Genomic DNA, 15146 nt, shown 5'->3' on the forward strand with positions numbered 1-15146 from the left:
CCTACTCATATATTAAATTTAATTATACAACTCCTTATTTGTTGGACAAAAGACCCCTCCACAACAATAGCCTATTTGTCTTTGGATTTATTGAAGTGATAATCTCCCACACTTTACGGAAAACATATTATGCTTGGCTCATTACAAACTTAAATTAAACCTCATTACTTTGTTTGTTTTACCTATTAAAATATATTATATATTATAATAATAATAATAATACAAATCTTTATTAATTATTAATGAAACAAGGGACCATTTATGCTGGTAGAGAGATAAATACTCTCCTAATCATTTTACTCCTATTGCCTCTTATTGAAAAAACATGCTTTAACCACCCAAAAATAAATATCAGTGAACCCTAATTGGAAAACGATGAATTGACCCTTCCCTCTGTGACACTCAAACGAAGGTGCCGCTCGACGCCTTAAAACATAACAGATATAAGTAGTATAAATAAGCTACCTCCACGAGAGCTTTTAAAAAATCGATTGTTTTTTTACAAGTTTTTGCAGTGCGAGGACTTCGCACAGTCTGTACTGCGATCTCTTCCTACAGATTACTGTGTACGAGAACCCACCAGGTGCTCCAAATATTTCAATTATTTTCATATAGTTGTTGACCGTTCGAAGGAAAACCTTCTGCAGCCCGTGGAAGGGACCGAGCATCCGCTATAATTAGTGGAAAAGTGAATATCACAGAAGACCTATTTTTCTGATTTCAAAGGCGGTTTTCAAGTGCTAATCTCGTTGTTCGGCCATTTCTGAGGTATTTAGAGCTGTGAAATTGCTTTCTGCCGTCCTTGTATGTTTAAATTGTGTTGTTTGTGTTTTGGTTGCCTTTACTTAATCAATTTTTTTGATTATGTACATAATCATTTCAGCATAAATAATCTTCGTGTTTAGGGTTCCACAACGTTTGTTGGAAGAGTCGCGGGGCACAATGTTGCAGAACAAGTCCTTTGTGAGGAAAACAAAGCATGGCCGCGTCATGAAGGTCGCTTGTTTAATCCTAAGCAGTCTTATGTTTCCACTTCTAAGCATGTTAGCAAGTTTGGAACTTAATTCCGACATGATTTATTATCAGCTTTATCGTTGTTGTGGGATGTTTTGCGAAGCGCTTGAAGGCACATTATGGAGAAATTTATCATTATTTGTATTTAATCTTAACGGACCTAAACGATTTTCCTTACGTTTTAAATAATTTATACTGACGTGTTCAGAAGTGGTATATATGTGATTTTAGCTTTATTAGATTCCTTGGTTCAACAAAGTCACCTGATATTCTTTTTCAAATCGGGGAAACAATGAAACCTTAAAAGAAAATTCCCATGATAAAATTTGCCATTGTATTTGGCAAAGCGGATTTATTTAAATTTGTTATAACTTATTAAAAACATGTTTGAACATCATATATCGTTCAAACACACACACATATAGGTTTAACAATAAAGAAATGATATGGGTTATAATGATTTTTTTCAATGAATATCATAAAAAAGTTTGCCTTGTCATTAAAGCGAACGTTTGCGTTAAGGTTGCTGATGCCTGAGATTTGGTGAATTACAAATGCAGTCACCAAGATTGAATACAGATGACTGGTCCAATTGTTAAATACTTTATTTTGTCCTCCAAGCAAAAAACTGTACAGAAATCAAAATATACATCCTTCAGTTCCTTTAAAAGTCAAGATCTGGTCAACGTACTTCCATCCCAACAGCCGACTGAATCAGAACTTGCTGGAAACTGACCTGCTGCTAACATTAACCTAGCTGAACAGGCACGCCAAAAGTACATTCCAAGCTTATACCCATAAGCAAAAAAACGGAAAAAAAAATCACCCACATACAAAAACCAGCCTGAACCCATATTAGAAACAGAGATTAGAAATAAAGCTTTTGGGCCACAGGCAGAGCTACTCCACCTTGGAATTTAGAGCAGATAAGAGTGCCTTCAGCTAAAGCTGTAGCCTCTTTGAGAGTTGGCCTGCCCTCTCTTTGAATCTTCTATATATGTTATTGACAGAAACCAAGACAAAGAAATCCAGTAACTCCCTGATTCTCCTCTTCCAAGGGATCAGAGAGGTTATACAGATGAGCATGTCCATGAAACCAATCCACCGCAACCTTTGAATCCCCTACTGCTTGATGATGACAAATATGAAATATCCAATTCTTTAGCAAACAGGGGAAGGGCCCAAAGTGCTAACAGCTCTGCCCTGGTATTTGATCCAACCCCCACACCCAATTTTAGGCAATACAAATGATTTTGAGAAAGAAAAAAAACCATTCATGTGTCGCACCAAGCTGGTGATCCTGACTCGTTACATAGAAATAGCTCCAGGTGATCGATTGATGAAAAGATGGTTCAATTTCGGGTCTGATAGCTCTAGAAGCTAGGTCTCTCTTGACCTCCAAGAACACCACCCTGATACTGTGAGCTATGAAGTTTTGGATTGCCAGACTTTTCTTTGAAAAACATTTGATTATGCTGGAGCCAAACCCCCATAAAACATGACTGGGGAATTCAATAAGTTTTTTTTTTTAATTTGAGGGTCTCTTACCCATTCCCATAGACATTGCTCCAAGAAATCATAAAGCCAGCAGTCAGGGGCATTAAGTACCCGGAGGACCTTTTTCGAAACCAGTTTTGTAAAAGAGCAATGCACAAATGAATGAATCATGATTGACCAATTCCTCCTCTGACGTGCATAATATACATCTGTTCAGACCTTGCCAGCCCCTCTTTTGATTATCATCCCACTTCAGAATCCTATTTGTCAAGGCCAGGGGAATGAAAATCCTTGTTTCCAATGAGCACTTCCATTTCCAAATAACATGCCACTACCATTTAGTTTCCCCTGCAAAGAGGACATAAGATGCCATATCATATCCCAGCTTTGCTGTGAGTGAACCATCCACTTTATTCCAGGACCATCCTTCTTATCCCGCAAACACACAGAATATGATCTAGCAAACGAGTGAAATTGTTCCATTCTATAGCCAGATCAGCATGAAGATCTAGCTCCTCAGCCATGCGCCAAAGCTGCTTCCATCCTCGCCCTGGATTTGGAATCCCAACATTAGCCAAAAATCTGCAACCACGATCCTTGAAATGTTATCTTAAGTCCAGAGAGATATAATAATCCTCACCGGCTCCAACCCAAGGATCCTCACCGAGCTGAACCCAGTTGCCACAACCTATTTTCCAAGCATCCCACCATCCAAACACAGGAAAAGCGTTCACCATCCTTTTCCAAATATTTGATGCCCCCTGATGGGACTTGGGCTCTGTATTTATCCACTGCTCCACACAAAGATTACAAAATATTCACATCTAATAATTTTGCCCCATAAATCTCTAGTAAAGAGGACCCTCCACAATCTCTTAGGATCCAGTGCTTGCCTGAATAGGAAAACATTTTTCAATCCCTGTCCTCTTGTCTTTGGTTTAGCCAATGTGCTACATTTCACAAGAGGAACATTGTCTTTCTACTTTTTTCTGTAGAAAATCCACGAAATCCTGCAACTGCTAATATGAACAATCTGAAACTAAATTCTTTACATATAGACACAAAATTTCTCTACTAATTTTGAAGTGGAATAAGAATAGAAATAAATACACAATCACACAATTCAACAACACATTTTTTCTAGGGAAAATGTTAAAATTGGCAACTAGGGCCAAATTCCACCTTAGGACAACTCATATGATGGAGATGATTATTGCATTGGATTCCTCTTTTCGAGAGGTCCAATTTTGATAAGCAGAAATGGAATTTTGAATTTATTCTCTCTCATGCACAAATTGTCAAAGTCAGCCTCAGTCAAATGTAGGCTCATAAGCCCAATAGATGTGTCTTCTCACCCTCAACAAAGTGTATAAATAGGAGTGACCTCTCTCTTCATTTGGATATCACTCATCTCATCACATATCTCTCTCTATCCTCTCTTGATTTGTTCGTACAGTTTGGAGGCAGCCTTCTCTACTTCGCACTTGTGAAAGGAGGACGAATTTCTGGGTTAGTTTGCTGGCTGAAAATTTCAGGGAACATGATAATGTTGACCAACGTTGATTTCGTTCTTGTGGGCAAAATTTTGATTTTTGGAGGCCACATTGACTGGCACAGTTTTCGAGGTGAGTGGGACAAGTTGACTTCAACGTTGACTGCAGAATTTACAGCAGGGTTTTCTCTCTCCTTTGACTGATTTGTTTTGGGCTGACTTTGACCCTCTTGGAAGGCCGAATTTATCTGTTGTTGACCGAGCTACTTGGAGGACATTTTGGAGCTGCTTTGACCACCATTGACTTTCTGGTTAGGGCTGCAGTTGACTGCTGATTTGACAGGACTGTTTTGGGCAAGTTAATTTGATATTTGTACTCTCTCTGCTGAACTATTGAAGAATAATAAGAAGGTTTGATCAAAGGGTTTTCCCACATTGGGGTTTTTATCTGACATCCGCCACATCTTGTGTCCTCTTGTCTTGGCTTGTCTTCTACACATGTTTTTATGTTCTATCTGCATTTACTATCAATGTGTTTAAGTTAATGTGATTGCTACTGGATATAATTGGAAATTGTCATTGGGCTGATAAGAAACATTGAAGTAAATTGTGCTAAAGCATAGAACATACCATTGTTATTTAAAATTAACAGAACCCAACTGGGAAAACCCTTTGCTTTCTTGATAATTTTATTGATAGCATACTGAGCAATAGATCTTTTACAAATACACCTTGTTTCAATAGAGAATACAATTTGATTCCCTTTGCTTGTACTAAGTTGAACCTATTTGCAAGACCGTGATGTTCTTTTCTTCTCCTTTGCGCAATCTTGGAGGCCTATTTCCTAGTGCAAATCCTCCTAAATCCTAGCGCATAGGCTGCTCCTATTTAATAGGATTTTTCTCCTATTTCCTAGTGCAATTCCCAAGGAAAATTGCTCTCTACCAACCATAATACAAGCTCCTTCTTGTCCCACTCTCTCACAAGCTCACACACAATATTTGTGCTGAAGAAGAATGATTACAATTGTGCCTTTGCTCTTCCTTATAAGCAATTTGAATGGCTAAATCTGGCAAGTCAATATTTTAGGAATCAAACTGGTGGTTGAGTTGTTAACTAAATTGAAGTAGCTCATGCAACTCGTCCTAAGTCTTGATCTAGAATTAAAGACTTGTCACTCGTCCTTTTCCAAGTTAACTTGCACTAGAAGACAATGAACTCAACCTTCCATTTTTGCACATTATTTAACTATTTCATAACTTGTCCTAACTTTTAGAAGCTCATCCTAAATTATAGGAGCTTGTCCTAATTTGTAGGGACTCATCCTAAATCTTAGGAATTTGTAATAACTTATAGGAATTAACTCCTAACTAATAGGAATTGATTCCTAACTTATAGGAATTCAAGCATGCTAAGGAAGAACTCCTTGAGGTCCCTTTGATTAAGGCACAAATCAAGGAACCTTTCTCGCTACTATTTTCGACATTTTCCAGACCAAAGAAACCTGAAGCACCTCCTTATTATCTTGTCTAAGATGCCATTTTGAAAGTGAGCCAAAGCAAACCAATAAACTGGAATGCTTTCCAGAATAGATTTAATTAACATAAGACAACTTCCCATTGTGAGCCACCTATGGCACTGAATATTGATTCTTTCTTCCATCTTCCTGGGTAACCATAACTAGTCCACCACCCTGTAGTCATTTGGCTTCAATAAATAGCCCAACTATTTTGGGCTATTTTTAATGGCCTCAATTTCATAAGGAAACGTTATAGACAGTCTAGATTCCACCTGATTTGGAAGTCTGTTGCATAACAATAGAGGTTCCTCAATGCTGGTAACCAGTGTTGAAAAAATCAGCACCAGCAAAAAATCGGCAAGGGTCTAGAAAACATGGTGAAAAAATGAGCAAAAATCGGAAAACCACGACAAACATAAAAAATGCAATATATATATATATATATATATATTTTCAGGTTTTAAACATATAAAGCAACAACATCATTAGATAAACACATTGGTACACATATGAAGAAAGCACTAATATATATGATGTGGGAAATGCCAAATAAAATGATACATCAAAGGCGATACTAAATCCTGTTGAACCTTGATAATTGTCCAATCAAGGACTCAAATGTGGAGAACTATTAAAATTGGCAACTAGGGCCAAATTCCACTTTGGACAACTCATTTGATGGAGATAATGATTGCATTGAATTCTTCTTTTCGAGAGGACCAAAATTGATCTAAAGATCATCTAATTTGGACAAGCAGAAGTGTGTTTTTGAATTTATGCCCACACATGTGCAAATTGTTCAGGTCAGCCACATCATCATGTAGGCTCATGAAGCCCAATAGACATGTCTCTTCACCCTCAACGACTTGTATAAATACAAGTGTCCTCTCACCTCATTTGGCATCATCATCACTCACACATTCTTCTCTCTCCTTCTCTCATTGGTTCATACAACTATTGGGCATATTCTCTCACTCACATGTGTGGCAAAGGAGGACGAATTTCAGAGAAAATTATAGGGTCCAAAATTTCAGATTTTCATGTAGTCTGACTAGTGTTGACTTTGACTTTCCAAGGAGATTTTGACTTCGATTTTTTGGGTAGATTTCTGTTTGGGCAGGGTGTACACCTTGGCATAGAAATTAAGGCATTTTGGGCACTTTGACTGCAACAAAAAAACGCAGGTAGACCGGAGACTTCAGGGAAAAAGTTTGACTGCTGACTTTAGGACTATTCTGGGCTGATTTTGACCTCCTGTTCAAACCGAGTTTGACTGGGTTTGATCGAGCTTCAAAGGAGACATTATGTTGCTATTTTGACCATCGTTGACTTTCTGGTTAGGGTTGAATTTGACCTCAGATTTGATAGGACTGTTTTGACTTTGATTTGGCAGGTCAACTTTGACTTTTTTTACTCTCTCTCTACTAAACATTTGATATAATAATAAGAAGAATTGATCAAAGGCTTTTCCCCACATTGGGGTTTTTCCCTGGCATCTGCCAAATCTGGTGTTCTCTTGTCTTGGCTTGTCTTCTGCATTTTGTTTCATGTTCTTTCTACTTTCACTGTCAATGTGATTGCTATTGGAAACTAAATTGGAAATTGTCATTGGGCTGCTAAAGTACATTGAAGTAATTGTGCTAAGCTTGGAACATACCATTGTTAACAAAATTTAACATGGTATCAGAGCACAGGTGAAGACAAAGCCCAAGCAAGAGAGAGAAAAGCAATCACTAAGGGAGATCTGTTAGACAAGATTATTGGTCTAGCCTTAATGGCTACTACATCTTATTTCAAATCTGACGATAATCTCAAGGACAAGTTTGACTATCATGCATGGAAGATGACTTTGGGCTTGACTTTGGAAGAGCATGATGCCATGGACTATGTGCAGGGAAGAGTGGTAGAGCCTCCTTCAAATGCACCTGCTGCTGCAAAGATAGAAATGTGAGGTCAGTGAAGAGAATTATCATAGACTCCATTCAAAAGAATTTGGTTTCCTATATTTCTGATTAGGGAACTTATAAGGAGATGTATGATAAGCTGGTTGAGATGTTCAAAGTAAACAATGCAAATCAAATCCCCTTTCTCAAGAACAAGTTGAAGGACATCAAGATGGATAAAGGAGAGTGTATCCAATCCTACTCTATGAGAATAACACAAATCAAGAATGACACCTACTATCTATTGGAGAAGTTATTGCTAATAGGGACCTCACTCTCATTACACTTGGAGGTCTTTCAAGAGCATGGGATATGTTTAACACCACCATTCTCAACAATGACAGGATTTCTAGTTTCGATGAATTATTGGCTAGATGCACTCAAGATGAGACGAGGATGATGGAGAGAGACGCGCCTTCAAATGGAAATGAACCTATTGCTTTCTCTGCTCATGCTAAGAGGAAAAATAATGATGGTCCAAGGAGACAGGGTCAAGGATTCAAGCAGGGAATTAAAGAAGGAAGAAAAGGAAGGTGCTACAATTGTAGCAGGTTCGGCCACTATGCTAGAGAGTATCCTCACAAGAAGAATTCTCCAAGGGATGATGACAACAACAACAACAATTTCAAAGGCAATGGAAATCAAAGGAACACCAGGTTCAACAATAAAGGAAAAATGAATGCTCTCCTGCTCAATATGGTAATGTTCGACCTCCCAAAAGGACGAGAAATTCCAGGTATGAGGAAAGTGATCTTGGAGAAAACCAAGATGAGTTTTCTCTTATTTCCGCTCTATCTATTACCTCTCTCCAAGATACCTTGGATCGTTGGTTGATTGATAGTGGAGCCTCAAGGCACTTCACTGGGTACAAGGAAGCCCTCTCAAATTCGGTTGAAAAAAAGACTAATTTGGAAACCATACTTGGAGACAATGCCACTTACCCTGTGAAAGGGATAGGTATTGTCACTTTTCACTCGAATCAAGGTCAAACCATTCATCTAAAAGAAGTATTGTATGTGCCCGGTTTGAAAAAGAACCTGGTGTCTATTTCTGTGATGGAAGATAAAGGCTTCAAAGTAGCATTCATTGATGGAAAGGTACGTATTTGGCAAAGAAACCGTAAAAATGCATTCACACTTGGATTTAGGGTTGATGGTCTCTATCAAGTTGGAGGAAGTCTTTTGGGATCCTTGACTTGCAATACTTCTCTTCAATCTGAATTATGGCACTTGAGATTTCCCCACCTTCATTACAAAGCCTTACTTGGGCTAAGGAAGATGGTCACAGGTATGCTAGAGTTCAACATGAATCATGAAGGAGTTTGTCAGGGTTGTGCAACTGAGAAACTTACAAGGGGACCATTCCCTTCTAGTAAAAGCCAAACTACTGATATTCTTCAATTGGTCCATTCTGACCTATTTGGTATGTTGCCCGTAACATCATTGGGAGGATACTTATACTATGTATCTTTGTGGATGCCTTCTCATGCAAAACATGGATCTATTTCTTGAGGAAGAAGGATGAAGTGTTCAAATGGTTTCATTCTTTCAAAGCATTGGTGGAAAATCAAACAGGGAAGAAAATCAAGATATTGAGGACCAACAGTGGAACCAAATATGAATAAAATGAGTTCAATGACTTTTGCAAAGAGGCTGACATTAAGAGGGAGACAATTATTCTATACACTCCTGAGCAAAATGGTGTTGCTGAAAGGAAGAACTGAACAATCATGGAAGCCACCCATGTCATGCTCCATGGTCAAGGCCTGCCGAAGTTCTTATGGGGAGAAGCTGCCAACACTGCTTTGTATGTTCAAAATAGGAGCTCGCATCAAGCTTTGGATTTTAAGACTCCCGAGGAGGACTTCATTAGTAAGAAACCTGATGTTTCTCATTTTAGAGTTTTTGGTTGTTACGTGTATTTTCATGTGCCTAAAGAGAAAAGAAACAAGTTGGAAGCATCTGGGAAGAAAGGTATATTTGTGGGCTATAGTGAAAATTCAAAGGCATATAGAATCTATGTGCTTGGTCAAAGAGATGTGGAAGTAAGCCATGATGTCACCTTTGATGAAGATACTACCCTTGGGAAAGCTAGAGATCTCCCCATTCCAAGGAAGGACAATGATGATGCTGTAGAAAAATAGGATGAACCTCCAACAGATGAGCCTATGCCCGATGTTGATATTCCGATGGATCTTATTGATCTAACCCCTGGTGATCCCTCTGCCTCAAGGAAACGACCCCTATGGCTCAAAGATACTCTCGAAGATGCTGAAAGACATACTGCTCCAAGAGGGACATTTCGTGAAAGTAAGACGCCGAACATGTACCAAGGATATTTGGTTGCTATGAGTACTATTGTTCAAGTTGAGCCATGCACGTTTGAAGAAGTTGTAAAGCACCAAGTATGAAAGGATGCGATGAATGAGGAGTACCATTCTATCATGAAGAATGATGTCTGGGACATGGTTCTTAGACCCAAGGACAAGTTTGTGGTCACTTCTAAATGGCTTTACAAAATCAAACATGGAGTTGATGGGAGTGCTGAAAAATATAAGGCTAGGTTCGTTGCTCGAGGATTCTCTAAAAAATGAGTGGACTATGGCGAGATATTTGCACCGGTTGCCCGATATACGACTATCCGATCTATTATTGCTCTCGCTGCCTCTCAAGGATGGAGCCTACATCAAATGGACGTTAAGACTGCTTTCTTGCATGGCTCGCTTAAGGAGGAAGTCTACTTGGAACAACCTCATGGATTTGAAGCACAAGATCGAAGGACACATGTATGTAGGTTGAAGAAAGCCCTTTATGGGTTGAAGCAAGCCCCTAGGGCTTGGTATGAGAGGATTAATAATTATCTTATGAAGCTGGGATTTACGAGGAGTGATTTTGATCCTAACTTATACTTCAAGGTTGAAAAGGACATGCCTCTCATTTTGGTCCTTTATGTAGATTATCTCTTTTTGACAAGTGCAGAACCTCTCATTTATCAATGCAAGAGGTAGTTGGCTTCTGAATTTGAAATGAAGGACCTAGGACTGATGCACTACTTCCTAGGTTTGGAGGTCTGCCAAAAGCGAGGTGAGATTTTCCTTTCTCAAGGAAAATATATTGTGAAGTTGCTCGAGAGATGTGGGATGGTGGATTGCAAGTCTGTGTCTACTCCGATGGAACTCAACTTCAAGAAGTTATGTGGAAGTGCTGCTGTGCCCGAATTGGCAAACCCTTCTGAATATAGACAACTTGTGGGGACCCTTATGTTCTTGGTAAACTCCCGTCCGGACATATGCTTTGCTGTGAATATGTTGAGTCAATTTATGGTTGAGCCTCATCACATACATTGGATTGCTGCTAAGAATCTCTTGATATATCCCCGTGCCACAATCAACTATGGATTGAGATACACTCCCGAGAATTTGAGGTTACATGGATATACTGATGCTGATTGGGCTGGCAGTGTAGTGGATCGAAAAGGCACGTCTGGATGTTGCTTCTCATTAGGGTTTGCTTCAATTTCTTGGATGAGCAAGAAAATCGGTTGCTTTAAGCACCGTCGAGGCCGAATACATTGCAGCTAGTATGGCTTGTTGTGAGGCTATTTGGTTGAGGAAGCTCTTTAGTGAGTTATTTGAGCACATGCAAGATACCACCTGATCTTCTGCGATAACCGGAGTGGGATTCCCCTTTCAGAGAATCCCGTGTTCCACCACTGCTCCAAGCACATTGATATCAGGTGCCACTTTATCCGAGATATGGTACAACGGGGAGCAATAAGGCTCCAACGCATCAAGACTGATGAGCAGGTCGCAAACATCCTCACCAAGCACTTATGGAAGGTCAAATTCTTAGCCTTTCGAGAGAGACCTGGAGTTGTGGAAAGACCCTCCCATGAGGGTCCCGCTTGAGTTGGACATTGAACTCTTGGAGCTTTTGGGGGCTTGGGGTACTTCTTGGAGTTATGAGCGACCATAGTGTTGAGAAATCTAGGACAGAGATATTAGATGATTTTTCTTATAATGGTAATTGCTTGTGAGGAATTTTTACTTTTCTTAATTAGGTTATTCTTGTACTTGATTATTATTACGTGTTCTTTTTTCATCAAACAACTACCAAACCATAAAGAACAATGAGACATAGGACACAAGATGTAGGCGATCAGCCAGGGCCAAAACCTCTCCAAGATTGGGAGGAAAATCCAACGAATTCTTCTTCTTATAGAATTTTCAATTGATGAATTCCAAGACCTAGACCCTTGACCAAGAACCCTTCCAAGACTAATTCAATTCTCCTTCTTTGAGTAACTCCTTTTTCCAGCAACTTCGACATATCCTACAACTGCAACTTCGACTTTCCCACAAACTACAACTTCGACTTGCTCAAAAACTGCAACTTCGACTTGCCCAAAAACTGCAACTTCGACTGCAACTTTTACTGCAACTTCTACTGCAACTTCGCTTCTCTACTTAGGTAGATTCTTTCTCTTAGAGAACTCGGCTTTCAAAACAACTCTTTTTGGTGACCTAACTTCGCTTCTGCAACTCGGCTTTACAACAACAATATGTGCCCTAATTCCTTCGCACGTGTGGAGAGAAGTAGCCCAAAACAAAACCCAAAACTTCGACTTCTTCTTCTTCCTTCGACCTCCTCTTCTTCGCACTTCTTTTCTTCTTTATGATCAAACTTGTGTGAGTGTGAGTGTGTTCTCCAAATGAGGCCGAGTGCCCTATATATAGGCTTCCTTGAGCCTCCTATTAGGCTGACTTGACATGTCCTTAGGTTGACTTGTTGCTCCATTAGGCCGACTTGATGCTTGCATGATTGACTTGGTCTTGGAGGGTCTTTTGACTCTAATTTGACTCAAATAATTTTCTTTACAATATGTAACATGCCCAAAAGGGTCATTCATACATGACAATGACTCAATGACTTTATAACAAACCTAGAAGCACTCAATGGGTGCTTTGACCTATAAAAATAAATTCTCTTGAGCATGAAACCCATGCCTCAAGACTCACAATAATAAATTTATTTTTCTCTTTTCATTAAATACATAAAATCATGATTACATCTGTCATTATGAAGACCGAACCTAGTTACATATTTCAACACTCCCTCTTAACTAGGGAGGTATTCATAATCCATACAAGGTACTTGGACATTCTCAATATGAAGAATTCTCATAAGAAGAGTCAGATTGGTAACCCATCTATATAACTTCATATCCTCCAACATTGTCACTAACAACTCTATCTCTCCACAAGATTAGAGCACAATGCTGGCGAGACTAATGATTTATAGATACCCTCATCATTGCCTCTCTCAGAACACACCCTACTCGGGTTCTTCGAGTGTGTTCCACCAGGACTATTCTTATCTTGGATTCCCAGTCCTTAAAGAATATCGGTCCTCTACGACTACTCTTATCTTGGATGCCCTACCACATCCTCAAAGAGTATCAGATGCCAGATGCTTACCCAATCCTCCATTCTATCTTCCCAAGTGAAGACAAGAATGATGTGTCTATCTCCTCTCATGGCCTTCACTAAGACTTACCGCTGTTAGTCCTATTCTAGTGCATGACACATGAAGTAGAGAACCATATCTATCACTCCCTCTTAACTAGGGATGACCAACCCATTCCATAAAAGGAATGTACCCAAGCTCCCTCTTAATCAAGGATTTGTCCAAGCTCCCTTTTGACCAGGGACTTGCTTCTAGCCGCTGTTTTGGTGGAGATCATGGAACAACCAATTGCTTGTAGAAATCCTTCCTTTGATGTCATGAATTTCTTCTTTGTCATAGAGTCTACATCTTTTGAAGCTAATTTGTAAGCAACATCCATCACTTTCATCCACGAGTCAGTCATGTCATCATTCCTTTCATTGGAAAGTGATCCATTAGTCCATATTTGGTCTTCCTTCATGCCATGTTTCCTTAAGGATCTTTCATCCTGCTACATGGGCATCGGTTGTGGAAGACATCCACAACTCTTCCCTTGGCAACCCTGCATAAGCCCATCTAGATATTATTCAAAAATAAGAAATGAACATTAAATCAAAATTACCTTTGTGATGGTCTTTCATCATGACATCTTCTTGTGAGCATTAGCATCCTGCATACATATTGACACATCTCCAAAAGATATATATTGTTAAGGGTCTCTTTTTTTTCCAACTTCATCAAGGTCTTCGCATCTTTCATGGAGATATCATAGTCGAATCTTTTAGTCCTTGGATGTTGATTGCTTTCTCCATAGTTGCATATTTCATGATCTCTTTCTTTCTTCACACATTTCCTTTCCAGGAACTTTCAATTAGAGTTCCTACAAATATTGTCAACCACCTCATATTTCATATGAGGACATATTATGTTGATTTCATCTAGGCAATGTGTGACCCATGCCTTCTTGCATCCTTTCAAAGGAAGAGATCCTTCCTTTTGATCATGCTCTCGAGATAGAGCATTTATCCATGTTACCTGCAACTATATGACATGACTCTATTGTATCAAATACAAGCATACATACCTCATTTTCCTTTTAGGTCATCTAGACTTCCTTCAACAGCTTCCTTGATTGAAAGAACTTCAATTCCTTGATCTACTTCACTTCTTTCAACATTGCTATAGCTCAAACTAGCAGGGGTCCTAGAAGGGGGTCCTATAGGGCAACTACTAGGTCAAGGGCAACAATGGATCGATAGCCCACTGTCACCTCAACTAAGGCTTCTTGCTCTTTAAGGACTTTCACCGATGGGAGGAGATTCGGTATAATGAGGATCACGAAGATGAATGGATCAATGATAGGGTGAAAGGTGATCTTAGAAGCCTATTCACAAGAGAGACTCAAATATATGGCTAGCTTGCTTGGAAAGCAAGATGAAAGACTCTCTAGGAAGGGCTTAGGAGAATCCTAAGGTCTAGGGTTTGAGTATATGACTTATCAAGGAGATTTGTAGACCCTAAGATCCTTGTGGAAACTTAGATACCAAGTGGTCTTTGTGGCATTATCTTCAAAAGGTTGTGGGACCACACAGGAATGAGTGGACCTAGAATTAGGTCAAGGGGATGGAATTTATCAACCAAGGGTGTGCTTGACCTAATTGAGGGGGGAGAAAGGGATTAAAGGAGATTTTTTCTTTGAATTTGATGCAATAATCCCAATGAGGTCACTAGCCAAGGGAAACCTAGGGCAAGAAACAGTCCTCGAGCTAGGGCTTGCCATATCTCGAGATCCCACCATTGGATTTGCTTCAAGTTTGGAGGGACTCTAGAGCAAACTCTAGCACATTTGTGGACCAAAAATCAAGTTATTTGGATCATTAGATTGTGAGATAAGTGATGCCCTAGGTGACCTATGTAGGCTATGCTTAGAAAGAAAGAGAGAAGGTGCAAAAAATATGATTTAAGGTGATCACCTATGGAGGACCAGTGCCTAATCCTTTGGGAGAGATGGAGTCATGGAAGATCAAGAGTTTGGATTTATTTCCACTTGTCAAGGAGGCTTAAAAAGTAACTTCGTTGGGCATTAGGGCTTAATGGAAGGAGCTTCAAGGTCTTTATACTTCATTCAACAATATTCGGTGACATGAAGATAAAATGTCTCTAGGAACATTTATCCATTCAAACATGGCCCATACATGATATATCACTATCTAGAGATTCAGTTTCCACAATTTCGT

The 15146-nt window shown here is 39.3% G+C and overlaps 1 protein-coding gene across 2 annotated transcripts in view; it reads left to right on the plus strand.

Moving 5' to 3' along the window:
• The first annotated feature begins 399 nt into the window (after nt 1-399).
• EMB2763 (ribonuclease II family protein) overlaps nt 400-15146 on the plus strand; it is a 253929-nt gene continuing 239182 nt past the window's right edge. The window contains exons 1-2 of one of the 2 annotated variants that reach the window (XM_089406033.1): nt 400-768; nt 884-996. In XM_089406033.1, the coding sequence (XP_089262159.1) occupies nt 943-996 (54 nt within the window). In that variant the 5' untranslated portion in view covers nt 400-768; nt 884-942. The remainder of the gene's footprint in view (nt 769-883; nt 997-15146) is intronic. The other variant, XM_089406032.1, reaches the window with a different exon arrangement.

This window comes from Pinus tabuliformis, chromosome 2_2 (genome assembly GCF_031772625.1).
Source record: "Pinus tabuliformis cultivar Carrire ecotype Pingquan chromosome 2_2, CPIR1, whole genome shotgun sequence".
In the NCBI taxonomy this organism is placed as follows: domain Eukaryota; kingdom Viridiplantae; phylum Streptophyta; class Pinopsida; order Pinales; family Pinaceae; genus Pinus; species Pinus tabuliformis.